General features: G+C 39.6%; 1 protein-coding gene across 2 annotated transcripts in view; it reads left to right on the top strand.

The window, feature by feature from the left end:
• Positions 1-17,063, top strand: part of LOC142303370 (GDNF family receptor alpha-4-like) — a 117,524-nt gene extending 100,461 nt beyond the window's left edge. The window contains exons 4-8 of one of the 2 annotated variants that reach the window (XM_075344671.1): positions 1,563-1,902; positions 8,124-8,233; positions 11,464-11,598; positions 13,301-13,419; positions 14,204-17,063. In XM_075344671.1, the coding sequence (XP_075200786.1) occupies positions 1,563-1,902; positions 8,124-8,233; positions 11,464-11,598; positions 13,301-13,419; positions 14,204-14,308 (809 nt within the window). In that variant the 3' untranslated portion in view covers positions 14,309-17,063. Of the gene's footprint in view, positions 1-1,562; positions 1,903-8,123; positions 8,234-11,463; positions 11,599-13,300; positions 13,420-14,155 lie in introns of both variants that reach the window. The other variant, XM_075344670.1, reaches the window with a different exon arrangement.
• Positions 17,064-21,150: the final 4,087 nt, after the last annotated feature.

Genomic DNA, 21,150 nt, shown 5'->3' with positions numbered 1-21,150 from the left:
TTTAGCTGCAGGGACTGCCAAAGACGCCGCAAATATAGCAACTTACAAAAATAGACTTAACAGCAGTATAGTGATGTACCATGCCAAGGGACCGTGCAGCTACCGCACTCTTGACTACGAAGGCATAGTCTGATTCCCTAAACCCCGCACCCGGGCATACACTGATGGCACTGTTCACAGGATTGGTCTGCTCTGAGGCCTGACGGTACGGTGATGCGCACTTCACAAGGGGAGGGCTGTAATGAACGTTTTTCCCTCGATTCACTGGACAGCTGATCTCATGACTCTCTCATGCATGCATTCTTGTCTGCCTCCAGTAACTCCCTCTCCCTTCCTTCTTCTTCTTCTCGCTTTTTTCCCTTGGGGCAAACCAAAATAAACACAAACAGAAGGGCAGACACAGGCCATTCCATTTGTCTCTGTAGGGGAGCCCGTCTCTTAAAGCCACAGTTCACCAAAGTCTTAAAGTCACAGTAAAGCAACATCCATAGTAGGGGCTGCACTTCCCTACATAGATGTAAACTTTCACAGAACCATTCAAACATATGAATAGGCTTTGATCTAAACCATTAAACCATTCCATTGTAGCTCTGGCAGTATGTGTAGGATAGTTGCCCTTCTGGAAGGTGAACTTCTGCCCCAGTCTCAAGTCTTTTGCAGCTTGTAACAGGTTAGGATTGCCCTGTATTTACCTCCATCCATCTTCCCATCAACTCTTCCTGTCCCTGCTGAAGAAAAGCCTCCCCACAGCATGATGCTGCCACTGAAATGTTTGTCAGTGGCGGATGATGTTTTCAGGGTGATGTGCACTGTTAGTCTTGTATTTAGCCCAAAAAAATTCTACATTGGTCTGACCTGACCAAAGCACCTTCTTCCACATACTAGCTGTGAAGATGCTCTGGATATGATGTGCGGTAGACTGGCAGAACTTACTCCAGAAATGTCTCTGATTGGAGTACATTTCTTGTAATGATAGGGGCACACGGCAGTTAAGAGATGTGTATAATTCATTAAGCAGCATGTGCCTTTTAATGAATTCTGCGCATCATGCTCCAGTTTATTAAGACTGGTTCTATTGTCACTCGCTGGCTTTTTTAAAAAAAAAGTTTACTATGAAATACCGCAGGGTGTCACAGTAAAACATACCTGGATGCGGTTGCATAGCCATTGTATGATTCATGTTATCCGTGGTTTAGGTAGCGTTAAACTGATGACAGGTTCCCGTTACTTAGAAATGAAGTGGTCCTGTGGAGCAGAAGTGTAGACCCTCTGGTGAGCCAAGTTACCAGTCTGACAATGGTCAGTGCTTACTGTGCTTTACTGGTTCAGAGGTGGGAAGGGGCCATTGATATTCACTGAGGTCTTCCTCATACAGAATGACAATGAAGCGATTTCCAAAAGCAACCAGGCTTGGATCTTTTATTTTAAATTGATCTAGAGTCTAGACAATGAAAAAGGTGATCTGATTGATTGCAAAGCAAAAAATCTGGAAATATTTCCTGCTAATACTATATAACATTTCCCTGACTATTAAATATATTTATTCTAACATTTTATTTCAGAGCCGTTCAACGATGGGCCGAACGCTTGTTTAAATAAAGCTGCTATTTGTAGTTCCAACGAGAAGTGCACTCAACTGAAGAACGAATATGTTATTCACTGCAGTGTGACAAAAGCTGAAGGCTCCTGTGACCGGCGGAAGTGTCACTACCACCTCCGAAATTTTATTAAAAAAATCCCTATGGAATTGACAAAGCAACTACTATTTTGTCCATGCTATCAGGACACAAGCTGTGGAGAACGCAGGCGCAAGAATATAGTGCCAAAGTGCTCTTTTGAGGAAAGGGAAAAGAAAAACTGCCTGCAGCTTTATGACTCCTGCATGAGCGACAACTTGTGCAAGTGAGTACTTAAGAAACTTCATACATGATTATTATATATATAAGGGGTTGTCCACCTCTGGGGACAATTTTTAACTGTATGGTGGCCATGGCTGGGTTCTGCCCCTATTTGAATCAATAGTGGTTAGATTTGCAGGACCTGGTCGCAAACACTATTCCGTCAACGTAGCTGTGCCGTACAGCTTCATAATAAATAGTTTCGACACCAGGAATAGTTGACGAGCGGGTTTGCTGGGTGTTGCACCCCCACCAATCAGACATTGATGACCTATCCTACTGTCAATGTCCCAGATGACCCTTTTAAAAAGCATCCCACTGATTGTAAGCAGAGATATAAATAATTATGAAAATTGATATAGAAATTATATTGGGAAAATTAACAATTTTTACATTACTATATAATGAATACCCTTTTATGTACTGAAATGCCACTTTGATCATGTTTTATCTTGGATTGCCGTATTGCACCTCTGCAACAAGCGTTAACACCTGACTACTAGCCTTGAAGAAATATACATATACATAGTTTGACACAAGAACATAGTTTGAATTTATCCTTATACGTTTCCCATTGGGTTTTTTTCTTTTTTTTCTCTTTGTTTTTCTACGTTACTGTTTATCCCCATTTGATAGGTGCTCCATGGACAATGCTACCAGGTGTGTATCTTGTCAGATGTATGCATGCCTTGAGCAGCCGTTCGAAGGTGACTATGTCTGCACTCGATGCAAGCATGTTGCGTATTTGGATGCCAAGGTAACTGATCTAAATAAGCAGCTTGCAACACTAAGGGGCATTGCAAACCTGGAGAGGAGTTTAGAGCTCACTGAGCTTTCTCTGGCTGGGGCCAGTGATATGGAGGAGGGTGGAAGTGGGGAAGATCAGGACCCAGAGGTAGGTAGCTGGGTAACAGTTAGAAGAAGAGGTAGGGGGAAAAGTGTCAGGGAGCCTAGTCCTGACCTGGCACAACCTGGTAAATATGCCTGTTTGGCTGATATTAGGAATGAAGGGCCTGGACTAGGGTCACTACAGCAGGATGTTGCTCCTAGCAACCAGGAAAACAACTGCTGTAGGAAGGAGGGAAATAGGAGTGCAGCAAAGCCCAGACAGATGTTGGTGGTAGGGGACTCTATAATTAGGCGGACAGACAGAGTCATCTGTCGCCGAGACCGTGAATGCCGAACAGTGTGTTGTCTGCCGGGTGCTCGGGTTCGGCATATTGTGGATCGGATAGACAGATTGCTGGGTGGGGCTGGGGAAAACCCAGCGGTCATGGTGCACATTGGTACTAATGACAAAGTTAGAGGCAGGTGGAAGGTCCTTAAAAATGATTACAGGGAACTAGGAGAGAAGCTGAAGTCCAGGACCTCCAAGGTGGTGTTTTCAGAAATACTACCGGTGCCACGAGCGTCATTAGAAAGACAGCGGGAGCTTAGGGAGATAAATATGTGGCTTAGAAATTGGTGCAGGAAGGAAGGGTTCGGGTTCATGGAGAACTGGGCCGACTTCTCAGTCGGCTACAGGCTCTACGGTAGGGACGGGCTGCACCTCAATGGGGAAGGTGCAGCTGTGCTGGGGGAGAAAATGGTCAGACGGATGGAGGAGCTTTTAAACTAGGATCGGGGGGGAGGGAGGGTAGTGGAGCAAATAAGGGGATAGATAGAGCAAATAGAGACAGGGAGACGGTAGGGGTCAATGAAGGATTAGGGGGGGATGGGACATACAAGGAACGTAGGGAGGCTAGGAGTAATAAAGGTGTTAATAGGATTAAATGTCTACTGGCAAATGCAAGAAGTCTTGCAAACAAAATGAATGAATTGGAGACTCTTATGTCAACCATGGATTATGATGTGGTGGGCATTACGGAAACCTGGCTGGATGAAAGCCATGACTGGGTGACAAACATACAGGGTTATAGTACATTTAGGAAGGACAGGAAAGGCCAAAAAGGTGGTGGGGTGTGTATATTTATTAAATCTAACCTAAAACCTGTGTTGTATGATGACATTGACGGGAACAGCAACAATGTAGAGTCAGTATGGGTAAATATACATGGGGAGGGGAATAATGGAAAAATGCTAATTGGAGTTTGCTATAAGCCTCCTAACATACCTGAACAAATAGAGGGTGAAATGCTGGAACAAATTGAAAAGGCAGCTAATAATAATAATCGGGTTCTTATTATGGGGGATTTCAACTATCCAGACATACAGTGGGACATAGAATCTTCTGGTTCTGCTAAAAGCTGTAAGTTCTTATCTACCATTCAAGACCATTTCCTCTCTCAGATGGTAGGTGAACCAACCAGGGGAGATAATTTGCTAGATCTGGTCCTGTCAAATAAACCGGATACAATTTCAGACCTACAGGTCCGGGAGCACTTGGGCACCAGCGATCATAATATGGTAAGCTTCAACATAATATTCAATAGAACATTTCAAAGGGGGAATGCTAAAACCTGGAATTTTAGGAAAGCTGATTTCAACAAATTAAGGGAAGAGCTTAAATGTGTAGATTGGGACAAAGTCATGGTAACTGGGGATACCGAACATAAATGGGGTAAGTTTAAGGATATACTACTAGAGTCCTGTAAAAAACGTATACCCTCTGGTAATAAAATGTCCAGGAATAAAAAGGAACCACTATGGATAAATAAGACTGTACAAAGTATAATAAAACAAAAACAAAGGGCATTTAAAATCTTAAAGGCTGAGAATACAGAAATAGCATTGCAGGAGTATAAAGATAGCAATAGGAAATGTAAAAAAGAAATCAAACAAGCAAAATTAGCTCCTGAAACAAAAATCGCCAATGACATTAAAATAAATCCCAAAAACTTTTATAAATACATTAATGCCAAAAGGAAAACAAAGGATAGTATCGGCCCCTTAAAATATAATAACAAGTTAGTTATAGAGGACAAACAAAAGACTGAGATATTAAATAGGCATTTCTCATCTGTATTCACCAAGGAACTGACTGTACCAGGGATCATTCAACAAGTGAAAAATCAAAGTCCACCACCCGATATAATTAATTTAACACAAGATGAAGTACGCCTACGTCTGAGTAAATTAAACATTGACAAATCCCCAGGGCCAGATGGCATTCATCCACGAATATTGAGGGAATTGAGCTCCGTAATCGACAGACCGCTGTATCTCATCTTTTTAGACTCACTTGTAACAGGGTTGGTGCCTCAGGATTGGAGGATTGCTGATGTGGTACCGATATTTAAGAAAGGTAAGAGGGTAGATCCAGGCAACTACCGTCCAGTAAGCCTGACATCAGTAGTATGCAAAGTTTTTGAGGGCATTTTAAGGGATGACATGCAAAAATATATTGCAGAAAATAATATGATAACTGACAAACACCATGGATTCATGAAAGATAAGTCGTGTCTAACCAACCTGTTGGGGTTCTATGAGGGGGTAAGTTCAAACCTGGATATTGGTAATGCAGCTGATGTGATTTATTTGGACTTTGCAAAGGCATTTGATACTGTACCACATAATAGCCTTATACTAAAGCTTCAGAAGCAAGGACTAGGGGACACAATATGCAACTGGGTAAGGAATTGGCTAAAAGATAGGAAACAAAGAGTAGTCATAAATGGTACATTCTCTAAATGGGCTATAGTCAGCAGTGGGGTGCCGCAGGGTTCTGTGCTTGGACTGATTCTTTTTACTCTCTTTATTAATGACCTTGTGGATGGGATTGATAGTACAGTGTCAGTCTTTGCCGATGACACCAAACTATGTAGGATATTAAAAACTGACCTGGATAGTACAATATTACAAAAAGATCTGGATAAGATGTCAGAATGGGCAGATACTTGGCAAATCAGATTTAATGTTGATAAATGTAAAGTAATGCACCTAGGACGGAGTAATCCTATAGCTGCGTATACATTAAATGGAAGTAAACTCGGGACTACAGAACAGGAGAAGGACTTGGGTATTCTCATTACGAATAAGCTGAGCAGCAGCACTCAATGTCAAACAGCAGCTGCTAAAGCAAACAAGATTCTAGGGTGTATAAAAAGAGAGATTAGATCCCGTGATCCCAACGTATTGTTACCCCTCTATAAATCACTTGTAAGGCCACATCTGGAATACGGGATCCAGTTTTGGGCACCACATTTTAAAAAGGACATTCAGCAGTTAGAGTCAGTTCAAAGGCGGGCAACTAGACTATTACAAGGAATGGAAGCCTCCCATATGATGACAGGTTGAGAAAGTTAGATATATTTAGCTTAGAAAAAAGACGTCTCAGAGGAGATCTCATTTATATGTATAAATACATGTGTGGTCAATATAAAGGACTGGCACATGACTTATTTCTTCCAAAGACAGTACTAAGGACCAGGGGGCACTCACTGCGAGTGGAAGAAAAGCGATTCCGACACCTAAATAGGAAAGGGTTCTTTACAGTTAGAGCGGTCAGACTGTGGAATACACTACCACAAGAGGTAGTAATGGCAGATACTATAACAGCTTTTAAAAAAGGGCTGGATGATTTCCTCAGTACACAAAACATTGTTGGTTATAAATGACTTAGTGACTAAATGTAGAACTGGTGGAGGAAGGTTGAACTAGATGGACCTAGGTCTTTTTTCAACCTAAGTAACTATGTAACTATGTAACATGTAAAATGAATGGCAGGGTTATAATATTGATCATACTGACAGCTAGAAGTTTCTTGTATAACAGAACCCATTAATCAGACCAACAAAGATAAACATTGTCAAAAGTGCAGCATTAACTACTTTGGATTAGACTCATTATAAGCCAGTGGTTATGTAGAAAATGGATCACTTACAGGTTACCATCTGTGCGCCATTTATTTTTCACAGATCCATTACAATTGTTGAGATAGGAAACTGTATTTGCTCTTTGTTATTTATTAAATTGATCCATTAAAACCTGTATGACATACGCACATGTCGACATACAGATAAAACACAGACAAAAAACGCAATTTGTGTATGAGAAACGGATGAATGGATAACAACACGGATGCATTGGATTGTCATTGATATGTCATCCGTGTGTCCGTTTTTTGTGATTTTAAACATTTATCTATTTAACAATCTTTACAATTGTAAAGCATTCATTAAAACCACAAGATATATAGATGGCAACCCATATGTGATCCATTTTTTATGCACCCATGGACTTATTACGGACTGTCTGATCCAGAATACAGATCAAAGTAACACATGCAGATCATCAGTCAATGTGTAATAACATTTACGTGAATACCACATTGACTTGAATTGGTCCATGTGTTGTCCCTATGCTAAGCATTTTGCATATGGACAGCAGGCGGGCATTAATATGCTCAGAGGCACAATTGATTAGACAAGGTATTTGAGAAAAGCCTTCTCTATGAGGTTTACATCGATGTGTGACCACTTTGCTGTGTAGTGGACCACCCCTTTAAATGTGATTCTATAATAGAGGGCAGTGGCATTAACCTATTTCCTTCTCACCATTTGTGAGGGCCGGGGAGGACTGGTAGGCCCAGGAGGTGGATCTACTGGACCGAGCACCCCACCTGGAGGGCAGGGTACACGGTAGCTGGAGCACTAACGTGGCAGGAACGGGTGCAGGTATCAGGAAGCAAAGACAGGACAAGGTCACTAAGGTCACAGCGTACTTTAAGGCAGTATGAGGAAACAGGAACAAAGACCTGAGCACTTAGCTCACAAGACAAGGCATAGAAACACAAGCAATGATCAGGCGCCACCCACATGGAGAGGCCAGTCTTATATACCCAGCACAGCCTCAGGTCATTTCCTGTTGCAGCAGTGCTGGGGCTATAAGACCAGGTGAGTGGGCGCGGCCCGGTCCTGTACATAACATTAGTCAGAATCAGACTCCTGAGACCAGGAACAGGACTCAGGGGAGCAAGAGCGGGAGCGGCAGCCATGACCGGTGGACACGTGGACTGGATCAGTGGGTAAGGAGTGGTGCTGGGACACGGGGAGCGTGACACCATTGAAGAAAGTAGATATACATACAGCTGAGCCTATGAGCTTATGCTGGATTCTTCTTAAGCACATAGCCACCTTTGGTGAGCAGGTATGATGTATTTGATTTAAACAATAAAAACATCCGTGTGCAGATACGAGCCACAGATAAACATATCAAGTAAGGAAGATTTATTTTGGGTGGAGTCAGCTTTAATGTAAATAGCAACTATAATTTTATTTCTTTCAGATCTCGTCTTTTGGACTATCAAAAACATTGCCATCTGTCTGAGAAAAAGAAAGAAGGCTGTTCTGTAGAACAATATGATCCATGCATAAAGTCCTATATTAGGCTGATTGGTAAGAACAAAATATATGGGCACCTGTGAGCCTAAATGGGTTTCCCACTTAGACCATGTATTATTATGTCATAAAAGATGGTCTGACATCTTGGTTAGGCAGGATTTTTCTTTTTAAGATGATGATCCTTCGTAAACTCCCATATTTTGTACTATCCCGATCCAAATACCTGACCATTGGATTAATAAACTGCATAAACAAAGATCCAGTTTTATATGGCAATCGAAAACCTCTAGGACCACAAATCTTTCACTGATTAAGCTTAATAAAATGGTGGAATTGGCCTACCCAATATCTGTGCCTACCTTGCTACTAATATCAGTCTTCAAAGTAGATACTGGTTGTTTGAGTTCCGCAAACCTGGCTGAATGGAACTGGAATAAGCTCCTAATATTAAATCATCTTTATCATTGATAATATTCCATTTGTTGGGTTCATCTCTTCTTTTACTCATTGCTGAAATCTACTATCTCACTTTGGAAAAAGCTATGTATTATCTCAAAAGCCAATAAATGTGACATTAATCCCAAAAACATTTCTATCTCAATTTTTCATACAGCGCTACTAAATTTTCCATGTAAAAAATGGGAAAAATTTGGAATTTTAGACTGTTTTTTGCTTATCACGGGGACTAAATTATACTCGATTATAAACTTTCAGTTATTAAAAACCCTATAAATCTTCGTGACGGAGAATTCTAGAATTGTCCGGAGTTAAGGATATAGATTAGAAATCAATTCTCTTTACCTGTAACCCTTTCAAGAGAACTTGTTACTCTTTCCCATGAATAACTCAATTAAGAATATCTATTCAATTTTTCATTCTTATGTCTCTTTTGAAAAACTGAATTATATGTACTGATGAGGAAAAATAAATAGAAAAAAAGCAGTGGGACTAGTGTACAAATCTTCTGCTAGCGCAAATTTACATGAAAATTATTTTTAAATTTCATCTAGGGGGTTCTACACTTCCCGCAAGAGAGATGTCTCTTTACTATTGAATAAAATCAATGAGTCTCCCGTCAAAATTTCTCATTTTTCCGAAAGCAGATGACCTCTCTCAAAAAATTAGACAAGTTTGTTTACATATTTTTCTGTTATAAAAACTTGTACTTCGTCTAACTGGAAATCGATGTCTATTCCCTCTATTTCCGACATAACTGATATTATGTTCTTGCATAACTCCTTTGAAATCTTCTTAGCTTTAAAGACTAACTCTCCAATTAAATATAATTCCAAATGATCTTCTTGGAATACAGTTTTTACTCCAAGCAAGAAAAACCTTTTTATATGCTATTGTATTACTTTGCCAGAATTCTTTTAATCTCTTTATTTTATGGGGGTTTTTTTTAGCTTGGCATGTTAATTGTTGTGGTGCAACTATGCTAAGATGATCCTCCTTTCCTTTTTCTTCCCTCTCTTTTTCTCTCCTCTTTCTCCTTCCTCCTTTTTTTGCCTTTTCCTTTGTTTGTTTACCTTTTCTTTCCCTCCATTGTTTTCGTGTCCCCTTATTCCCTTACTTTTTTTATTAGATAATTTTATCATATTTTTTTGCCCCTTATCCCATATACTATAAAAATGCACTAATAAAAAGAACTTTCAAAAAGTGGTCTGGTAATCCTTTTTTTTGTTCTAAAGCCTTGCACAGTTTGAAAACATTAAACAAAAGATACTCACCCTCCCTAGATCTAGTGCTTCTTTTTTCAGGGCTACATTGTCACAACCACCAAGCTCAGTGACTGGCTGCAGCGGTAAAGTGCACTGCAGTCCTGATGTCACTGATGCTGCCTTTACCCAAACACTGAAACAACATATTTTTTCAACCTGTGCAACCTTTAGAGTAAAAAGCAAATTATTCCATGACAAGCCCTTTAGGGTGTATTCACACAATGTTATTTTTTTCAAATTTCAGGAAGACACTTCAGTAACTTTCTCCTATTATCTGGAATTTTGTACCCTTTTAGCGTCTTTTTTGTGTTTTTGGTTATTTTTAAATGCTTTCTTGACTTTTTTGATCACTAGCAGGTGTTTCTCCAGCATTTTTGTGGCATCTTTTGTACTGGCATAGTATGGATATTTTTAACTCCATTCGACAATGATGAAACCGCTAGTGGTTTTTAAAGGAAAAATGTTGTCTTCTGGGTGGCTTTTGAGCTTTTCCATTGACTTCTGTTGTAAAGGACAGAATGTCCTCTGAGGGGAAATTATCAGAAGAATGGTCAGTTCACTTCTTTTAACTGTTTGGCATCTTTGGAAACCTGAAGCAGTTAAAAGATGCTCAAAAGCCTAAACATATGCACAACAAGTCGTTTTCAGGCCCCCTTCACACATCCATTTCTTCGGTACGTTTGACGTCTGTTTTCACATGTATCGAAGACACGGACGCATGTAGACCCATTAAAATCAATGGGTTTGCACTTACGTCCATGTTTTCCCATGGACAATGTGTCCGAGTGGAGCACACGCGTGTCCGTGCGCTCCATATGGTGACATATCTGATTTCTGCTGGCAGCATGGATGTCACATGGACCGCACACTGATGTGATCCATATGTCATCAGTGTGACACGTACTGGAGAAAACACGTAACAAAAATAAATAATTTTTATACTTACCTGTCTCCAGTGCTGCTGTCTCTGCTGTTGCTTCCAGGTCCCGTTCATTAAGCTCATGCATAATCGCTGCACTCTCCATGAACCCTGAAGTAACAGCAGCGCTGGGGACAGGTAAGTATATCAGCTCATACTATCTGTGTGCTATTCGGATGTTACACAGATAGCACAGGAACAGCACACTGACCACACAGATATGGACACACGCACACATATACGTACCTTCACCAAGGTGTTTTGCACGGACATGTGAATAAGGCCTTACATAGAGTATGTCCATTCTTTTGAGCATGTTATTAGTTCTTTTTCAGGTGCATTTAATGGCAGATCTGCTCCAATCCTGCCTGAAAAAAAAAACATTGTTCCAACATATTCTAAATTAGAATAAATTATGTTATACAAAGTAATTATGAGGGTCTGACGTTTGGGATACCAATCTGTCTTGAGAAAAAGCGGTTATATTTCAGTATAAAACATTTCGGAGATGTAGTTATTTTCATTGAGTGTATAATACTAGATTGTAGAAAACGTTGGGATTCTTCATTGTTTTCAATACAAGCACATTATGTCTGGTTCCCTACTTGCAATTTATATGCCTGTTTATTCATTTCTTCACATAGGTACCACAATTACCCCTAATTTTATTAACAACTCAAGCATGGATACATCACTATGGTGCACATGTGAAGGTAGTGGTAACAAGCTGGAAGACTGCAATGTCTTCCTTGGGATGTTCACTTCCAACAGATGTCTACGTAAGTAAAAATCTTAATATTTACCCTGGCATATTCCTATTATCGACTATGAGCACACTGAGATTTTGAAGGACTTTTTGGAGCAGAAACTGAGCAGAATCTCTCTAAATCCTCCTCTAAATCTCAAAAACATGGAATTTCTGCTTTGAAAACTCAGCAAAAAGACTCCGCGTGCACACAATCATGCCGTCCTTCTTAAAGGGGTATTTCCTTTCAATCATTCATGTCTGAAGTGGGAATATCTGGCTCTTAACTGGTGGTAACAGTTAGTGCTGCAGTTGGGCTGTGTTCCTACGTATATTGACAATGTCCAATTAGTGCTGACAGTATCACATTGTGTATAGACATAATTCTTTATCAATGGAAATGGTTACTCCCTGTTGCCAATTTATTCATACACTTCTAAGAGAAATAACAGCACAATATAGTCATAAGAAAAGATAAACACAAATTAATATTTTATTAAGAATACAAGTATTTTAATGGGTATAATTATTTTTAAGTGAAATTTCCTTACCTAACTTATCATTTCTACAACATATCTCACTTCAATATGAAATTCTTAAAGGAACTCAGAAGATACACATAATTAATGTCGCAGCACTTTCTTCCTTAATCTCTTCCTTTTCTTATGTTTTGTCATACAATACAATCAAATCTGAGAAATATATTATTCAATCTTCTTCATGTGTCCCAGAATACATGGCCTTCTTTTCTTCACGGTCTTGTGTCTGGCTGTGAGACAACTGACTGCAGCAGAGGCCTTCTTGATTGATTGTTTCAGGTTAGCATAGAAAAGGCTGCAGACTAAAAAACAAGGGAAACAATATTTCTTATTTAATTTAAACATTCATTTCTAGGTTTAGGGTTCCATAAGTAATGTAATAAGTTAATATATAGGGCCATAGTTATGACACTGAAAGAGCTTGGGTTTATGCTGATCTTGCAGTACATGCATAAAGTCATGAGTTACACATATTCATAGCATCTATTATATATTTAGTCAACATACAAGATGGCCATAAAATAACCTAAGGTGTGCACTGCTGTTCCCGGCAGGGTTGTTCGTGCCGTATTCCATGACGGCAGTGTCAATGTCCTCCACAACCTCTCTGCTTACCGGTCGTCGCCCGCGCCCTGGCTGAACACTCAGTAACCCTGTTGCCTCAAAATGTGTCATCATCTGTCTCAGCGAATTGACAGCTATTAGATCGCTACGTATGTGAAGGTCTTTCAAACTCCGAAAGGCTCTCAGTGCAGCTGTAGCATTCCTGGCATTCTCATAAAATAACCGCACTAGCAGCGCACAATCCGGCAAAGAGACAGGCATCTTGAAGACTGAGTTGCAAGGTGCGCTCACTGTACAGCACCACTTTTTCACCTGGTGGGGGGTTTTGGTCTAAAAAACTTTTTGAGATGCCTTCTATTTCTCCATGCCTTGAATAGCATATATACCAATGTTCAGCCAATTCTGTCCACTTGGTCAGTCTGCACACGGCTCCAAACACCTTAGGTTATTTTATGGCCACTATGTATGTTCAATAATATGATGACAATGGACTAAGTATTTAGACATTGGCACTATGAACAGTTTTGACTGCACTCAATCTAAAACTGATAGTTTACTAGTATAGATACTGCAATTCTTATGAAACTATGAAAGCTTTAAAAGTCAAATAAATAATAACTTATTTATCTACAGAGAAAGCAATTATCCCAGATCTTAACCATAGCATCATTATGACAATAAATGATGACCAGCGAAGTCGTATTGATGATAAAGGAAGTCGTCATTTTGCCATCCACCCTGATAAAAAGGAGGTAAGGTTTACTTTCTGTATGATTGGAGATAAGAGAAGACAATGACAGATTTCCATTACTATTTACTTTTTATTTTTTGTTTTTTTAAGCCATTTCTTTTGTTATTTTATACATACCAGCCTATAGGTTGGAAAAATGGGGATGTTTTTAGCCCAACCCCAAAGACCTCCCTAGGAAAACAAAAGACATGGTTTGAAAAAAGTTGAAAAAAGTCAAGGTTTCTGTGCAACACATTCTTTTTGAACTGTGACTGTGAACTTTCCAGAATTGGTCATGAACCTCAGGACTAGAGATGGGAGAACAATTTGCAGGACTCCGGTCCAATAGACAGGTCAGTAATCTGTGAATGCTGGATGGGTGGCCTGCGAGTCTTCTTACTTCTCAGCATTCCCAACTTTTAATTAGGTGGGCTACCATGATACCTTAATGATGACGGTACATCAGCCAAGCTAATCAACAGATGAGCTGGAAATACCGGGAAGGATGGAGATTGGCTAGTCTCCCATTCAGCGGTCACAGATTACTGACCCGGCTAATGGATTGGAGTCTTGTGAATTGTCCCATCTCTATTCAGGACTGTTCGTCACTATGTTAATTAAGGATATCAATAATACAGAGATTGTAGGTGTGTAAGTGGAATATAATGGTACAGAATATAATAGTAAGATAGGAAGCAGTACTGTCTGACTTACGCAACACTAGGGGTAAAGCTGATTTTAAAATACGTGTTTTTCAGAGCAAGCAGACAGCAGAAATGAATGACATGTCTGTGCTTCCCTCCAAGAAAATAATGTCTTCTGAAGCATCGTCAGGTGTTTGTGCTCCATCTTTCACACTACTGAGTCCAGCACTATTTCTGTGGCTGTTAAAAGTGATATCGTTTATGTGACAAATGAAAAGAAAAGCCATCAAAGTAACATGACAGCACAATAATCTTGGACATGCCTCGGGTGAGAAAATGACATCTGGAAAACACACCAGTGTGTGAATTATTTTTCTTCAATCTTGAACTTAAAAGCTAAAGATGATTCACAAGGCAATAAGACTAGATGGTGTCAAAGTCTGCCCACTGCAAAGACTTGATGATTGCAAATCGTTTGGAGAGGACATGGGCTGATGTACGTTAAGCACCACTTATGACATGTACATCGAAGCTGTAGATGTTGGAGTGTTTTACCAGATGCCTCAAAAGGAGAAGAACACAGCCATGTGGATGTGATATCGGATTCATAAAGGGTTCCTGCTAATGTGACTGTAAGCTGGGCTCACTGGCAATTCTACTATTATATATATATATGTATATATATATATATATATATATATATGTAACAACCTCATGGGATGAGGTTTTTAAAACTTTCAAGTGCTTTTCTCATATATACAATTGACTGAAGATGGGTTGACCATTGATGACCAATAAAAAGATCTATACATAGGGATCATTCTCTGATACGAGCTTGGAAGACTTCTGGACATATAAATTGATAAATTCGAGCTTAAGAGAAATCTTCAAAATACTATACATCCCTTTTATGTGTGACCCAACAGCATTTACATTGCTTTTAAAGATGAGTAAATCCATTGAGGAAATCCACAAATTTCCGGGTGCTTTATGTATGAAAACCACTGGCGCCAGCATCGCTGTGCTCATCCCAATGCAAGCTGCTGGCAGTGTTTGAATGGCTCACATTGGGGGTAACAACAGTGTTATTGGATGTAGTGTGCACCAAAAAAATAATGGAAAAACCCCACCCACTCGGCCCCGGAAGTGATCTCTTTATGGCTAGCTGCATTGGCAAAGACCTGAGCTGCCCAATTACTTCCATTGGGGTTCATATCAAGTCCAGGTCCCAAACCGAACTTTATCTAAAGTCCGGCTGAACCCACCGAACCAAACTTCCTTGGGTTCGCTCATCTCTAATTGCTTTGTATAAGTGAACACAGGTTTATTCATGAATACAGACCTGCTAACAATAGCAAATGTCTAGTATTGAAGGTGGAAGCATTTTGCAGTGATTATGTGTGAAAAGTGTGGAAACATTTATGAAAGTATGCTACATTCCAAAAGCTGAATATCTGCTTTCAGTGGTTATTTGCGATGTCTAGATAGATCAGTTCCACAGCTCAAGGGTTTTGGCACATGAAAGAATTTAAATTGACAGCTAATTTTTAGCTATATACCAGTAAAGATCTGTTCATACCGGCCCTTATTACAATTCACTGGCTTCAGACTGAGTGTAAATTAAGAAAAAAGATCAGCAATAAACTATAATACTGTTATTTATTGTAGATCTTGATTAATTGTGCCGTCAATAAAATCATCATATTGGCGGCATGATTGGTAAATGTAAATACTTGTAGTAATATTTACATAAGGCTCTTGCTAAGCAACAATAAGGCTTCTTTCCTGGGATGGATTTGGAACATTGAGAATGACTTCTGAATCCGCCATCATTTATACAAGGTTTGAAAAGAAATTCCATGTATATGGGCCTGGGACAACCCCTGACTATATGCCCCTTGGAGCCAAAGTAGAGAGCTCATAGAGAGTTGCCATAATTTCCATGCAGTACTCCATCTTTCCCTATTTGGCCATAACTGTCTTCCTTCAGTGATAATGGCTCATTGCTGGAGGTGCGTGGGATTGTAGAAAAGGTAGACCTGATGTGATCAGCTGCCGGTGGACAGGCTTCTGTTTTTAAAGCAATTGTCTTCATAAGATATAAATATATAGAATTTCACCTTTCAAATATTTAACCAAATACTAAAGAGGTTGGCCACTACTTTAACATTGATAGCCTTTCATTAGGATAGGTCATCGATGTCTGATTGGCCAGGGTCCGACACCCTGCACTGCCACCGATCAGCTGTTCTCAGTGTCGGCAGCTGCAGCCTGTGGCTGTAAATGCTCAGTTTCGGAGCTGCTCTGTCTTCTGATAGTGGCCACGACTAGAAACTGCTCATCCCGCTTCTTATTGATCTGAATTGGAGGCGGATGTGCAGTACCCGGCCGCCGCTATCAGAAGCTTGGGCAGTTCCGGAACTGAGCTTTTCCGGCTGCGTGCTGCCGCCTCCGGTCCTGAGAACAGCTGATTGGCGGGGGTGCCGCATGTTGGATTCCGATCGATCAGACATTGATGACCTGTCCTACAATAGGCCAACATTGTTAAAGTAGTGAATAACCTCTTTAAATATGGGATCATCTGAGCACTCTTCAAAATTTGACTTTTGAACACTATCATTAGGGCTGTAGTAAAAATTAGTGATAGCATTTGACATTTTCAAGATCACTATTTTAGTTCCGAAATTATTTTGACAAGCATAAAGACAGAATTTATTTAGGATTCACGGTTAAAGTATGGAAAATTTTAATTTCTTTACTTAACAAATAAAAACTGCAGGATGGCTTATATCCACTTACACAATACCTGTACCTGGTTTTTCCTCTATCATTCATAACATAACTGGTAATCAAGACATATTAACACAGAATTCTGCTCATCACTCTCTAAAGTAAGCTGTGCAATGACCTAATATGTGTGTAAATTATTTATATATGTGTAAAATAAAGTAACAAGTTAAATATCCTGCAGGAAAGTGTGTAATTTACTTACAAAGATAAATAAATGCACATATACTTTAAAGCAGGTTCAAAGCAATTTTTTATGCGATCGTATTCTCAGTATGTTGCAAGAATTTGTAGCAGATCTTCAGAAAAGAGAGGCTTCATGACATCAATTTAAGAAGTTGAAAGGGGCTACTTTTTCAAGAAACAGTGTTTCTATTATTCCTAGAGTGTGGCTAATATTCCTATTCTAAACAATGTTATAAAAGGAAAAAAACGTCTAGTAATTTTCAGTTTTGATAGTAATAAAAAAATAATGCTGATTTACCATACACAAAATTAGTGCTGCTATACTGAACACATACATATTGCTACAGCCTTATAGTACCAAACATAATACTGTACACATACAACTAACGTTAAAGAGTTTGCAGCCAGTTTTGAATTTGTCCTCATGAGGTCCAACTGCTGGGAATCACAGCAATCGCGAGAACTGGGGGGCTGAGCTGCATGCACATCTCTGCTCCATTTATTGTCTATGGCACTGTCAAAAAAAGTCAAGTGCAGTGAATGGCTATATTCAACAGTCCCATAGCGAATGAATGGAGTACAAGTGCGCTTGCTCAACCTCCACTCTTCTCAGATATCACTCAGTAAGGCCCCTTTTTTGGGATCGAAGGTGGTCCCAGCGGTTGGACCCGCAGCAAAATTTATCTAATTTAACTATTGCGTACAAAACTTGCCCAGGCCCTATTTTATTATATTGCTTACCCTGACAAACTTAGGGCTAATGTATTCTTTGCAGGGAGAAAATATATCCCATAATACATACATGTGCATAATAGCTATAATATGTAATATTTATGTTTAAGCCCTCCTAAATTAGACACCATGTTTACCTGTGTTCTTATGTTGAGACATAGGTCAATTCTTAAAGGGAATCTGTCATCAGGTTTTTGCTATGTAAACTGAAGCCAGCGTGCTGCAAGGGTTAACACAGAAAGTTCAGGCATGCCTCTATTGTCACAGTCTTTTTGTTTATTTGCTATGTTTGTTTAAGCAGCAAGGCCCTTATCATTACAGGACTAGAAACTCATGGACAGGGCAGTTTGACACACCCCTGATGTAATTGGCACCTCACTGTCAATGTACAATCTCTATAGAGAGCCTGGTGTGGGTAAGGACAGCTCCCTGGACTCTGCTACATGACTAAAACTAAACATTCAGATTGTATCAGAACAGCTGCAGCCAGTAATCTAAGTGATACACCGTTGGATTCAGAATCTCTTTGCCTACACCATGCTGCTCACAGATGAGGTAGTAAAAATCTACTGACAGGTTCCCTTTAAGTCAAGGCACTGGTGTCTCCTTGGTTGGGGTCTCATTATTTATCCATGTATCTCGGTTTCTCCTTACAATATGAGTATCCAAATCACTCCTAATGTATGCAGAATATACCTGTGACTAGTGTAAGGTAGCCACTGGAAAGCACCATTCCTGCAGCCTGTCTGCAGACTACACACTGTCATGAGTTACATACATTACCAATAGGTTAAGAAGGTAATTTTGAGAACGATAGACAGCAGGGAATTATTCTCTGCATCACACCACCAGACCTGCTGTCATATAATGCCACTTTTGTGACATCGGTTTGATAGATATCTCATCTGCTACATTTTCACCAGTGTATTATTGTGAAGTGGAAGTGTTATGGAGGAACAGCTCAAACATGGTGTAGAAGAGCATGCAAACTCACAGAAGAGAACCACCAGGCGATCTTGGAGCCTAAGTTTTCCTACATCACTCACTACACAGCTTTAAACCGCCTCGAAGGGACAATAGAACAAGTCCTGTGTATTTTGAGGTTTATGAAATGGGATTTCATGTATGATCAGCTGAGCATAAGCTAATATCACCACGTGCAAAAAAGTCAACTGAAATGGAAAACTCACACTGCCACATGAGTCTGGATCAGGAAGAATCACATTTCACTATCTGGTTGTCTATTCCAAATAATTGGGTTTAGTGTATGTGGAGAAAACGCTACCAACCACAATTCCTACTGTAAAATTAGGATGATGAGAGATAATGTTAAAGGTTTGCACCAAGACGGTTATCCCCGGGAGTAATATTAATGCAACAGCCTACAAATATATTTTAGACAATTTTCTTATTCCAACTTTTCAACAATTTGGCAATGTTTCCTATTTCTGCATGGCTGCGCCCCAGTGCACAAAGTGAGGACCATAACAGCATGGATGAAGCAATTTAAGATAGTTTTTTTTATAGCATAAACCTACTTGAAATGTGCAAAATGTTTTGGCAACACCTATTTGTGCTTAAATTTTGTGCTTTTTTGGAGGTTTTACACAGCTCTTTGAAAAGTGAGTGAAGTTTAATAAAAGGGGTCTGGCCATGCATTATCCACCGGTTTCTTCAAAATGTACTATTGACTTGAGTGCCTTTCTTTGACTGACACATGCCAGGTGAAAAATGCACCAAACTCATAAAGAAGCATGTCTTTCATGAAGACGGGTGTGCAAAACATTTTAGTGATTGGGTGCCATGGTGAGATGTCTTTCATGAAGGATGCTGAGTGAAACATCAAAGTTCTAATCTCAATATCATCAAATATCTTTGGGATGAATTGACCCACCAAGTTCTAATTGTACCTTCTACCTCAAAATGACTGCCTAACCTAATAAATGTTATTTTGCCAGTATGGGCATAAAAAATGACATAGACACCCTCTAAAATATTATGGAAAGCCTTCCCAAAAGAGTGAAGGCTTTTACTACCACCCAGGGCAATTATTATTGCAACGAGCTCCGATAAGTGTGATGTTCAGGTGTCCATGGTCTACATAATGTCATAAACCACTGATTCGAATGCTGTTAGGCATCTGAGTGTTGTTGCCCAGTCTGTTTTGATAGGAATTGTTATATTTATAAACCATATGAAAGGAGACTTAAAAGGAATCCATCACCAGGTTTAGCTAGCCCACCTGACACAACATAATGTAGAGGCATAGATCCTGATTCCAGTGATGTATCACTTAATGGGCTGCCTGTTGTAATTTTGACAAAAATCACTGTGCTATCGGCAGGAGATTACCACTAGAGGCTTGCACATTCTCACCACTGATTGACATCTTTCTGCCTATGCACAGTGTACATAGAAAGCGGCCAATTAGTGGTGTGGGTTGGGTTATACAGAGTTCAGCATCCAGAGAACAGGGAGATCTGCAGCCGATAAAACAGTTTTTAATCAAAACTGCTGCAACCAGTAATACAACAATGGAATCAGGGTATCTGCCCCTAAATTATGCTGTTCTCAGATAGGTAACCACTTTTTCAAATAATTACACCTAATCATTAGATGAACAAAACTCCATCCAACATGAGAACCTCAGAATACTAGGACAGAAAAAAGTCCACAAAATGAGTATATTAAAACTCCATAATTTATTGAGACAATTATTTTAAAATCACTATAGAATACTTAACAAGTGCTGCTAGAAATTGCATGTGACACTCCACCCAATATACCCAGCTAACATGTCTAAAAAGTATAGTGGTGCAGGACAATGAGAACGTACTCGTATTACACAGGTAACTAATCCTCATAGAAATGAAACTTATAATAGGTCAACAATGATTATAGCCCATAAAAGAACCCGAAGTAATTAAAACCACTTTATATGTACACTTACATTGGCTGAAAGTATTGGGAGGTCCCTGCTGCCCCAACACGCGTTTCATTCTTTCCTTGTCAGGAGAGAACTCCTTGCAGTTGTTGGCTTTGTTCGGATTTGAATTTGAATCCATGGACTACTACTGATCCAAAGAACATATCATGTACCATGGACTTAAATAACATGAAAATATAAATATTTGAACTGCAAATAAAAAGTATTGAAGTGTTGTGCCTTCTATACTTTGATACAGAGATTTTCCTGGCAGCAACAATATATGACTTATTATTATTATTATTTTTTATTATTATAGCGCCATTAATTCCATGGCGCTTTATAAGTGAAAGAGGGTATACGTACAACAATCATTAACAGTACAAAACAGACTGGTATAGGAGGAGCGGACCCTGCCCGCGAGGGCTCACAGTCTACAGGGAATGTGTGATGGTACAATAGGTGAGGACAGAGCTGG

Source organism: Anomaloglossus baeobatrachus, chromosome 4, assembly GCF_048569485.1.
Source record: "Anomaloglossus baeobatrachus isolate aAnoBae1 chromosome 4, aAnoBae1.hap1, whole genome shotgun sequence".
Classification (NCBI taxonomy): domain Eukaryota; kingdom Metazoa; phylum Chordata; class Amphibia; order Anura; family Aromobatidae; genus Anomaloglossus; species Anomaloglossus baeobatrachus.
Note: the sequence above shows the minus strand (reverse complement) of the source record. Positions and strands in the feature narration are given on the sequence as shown.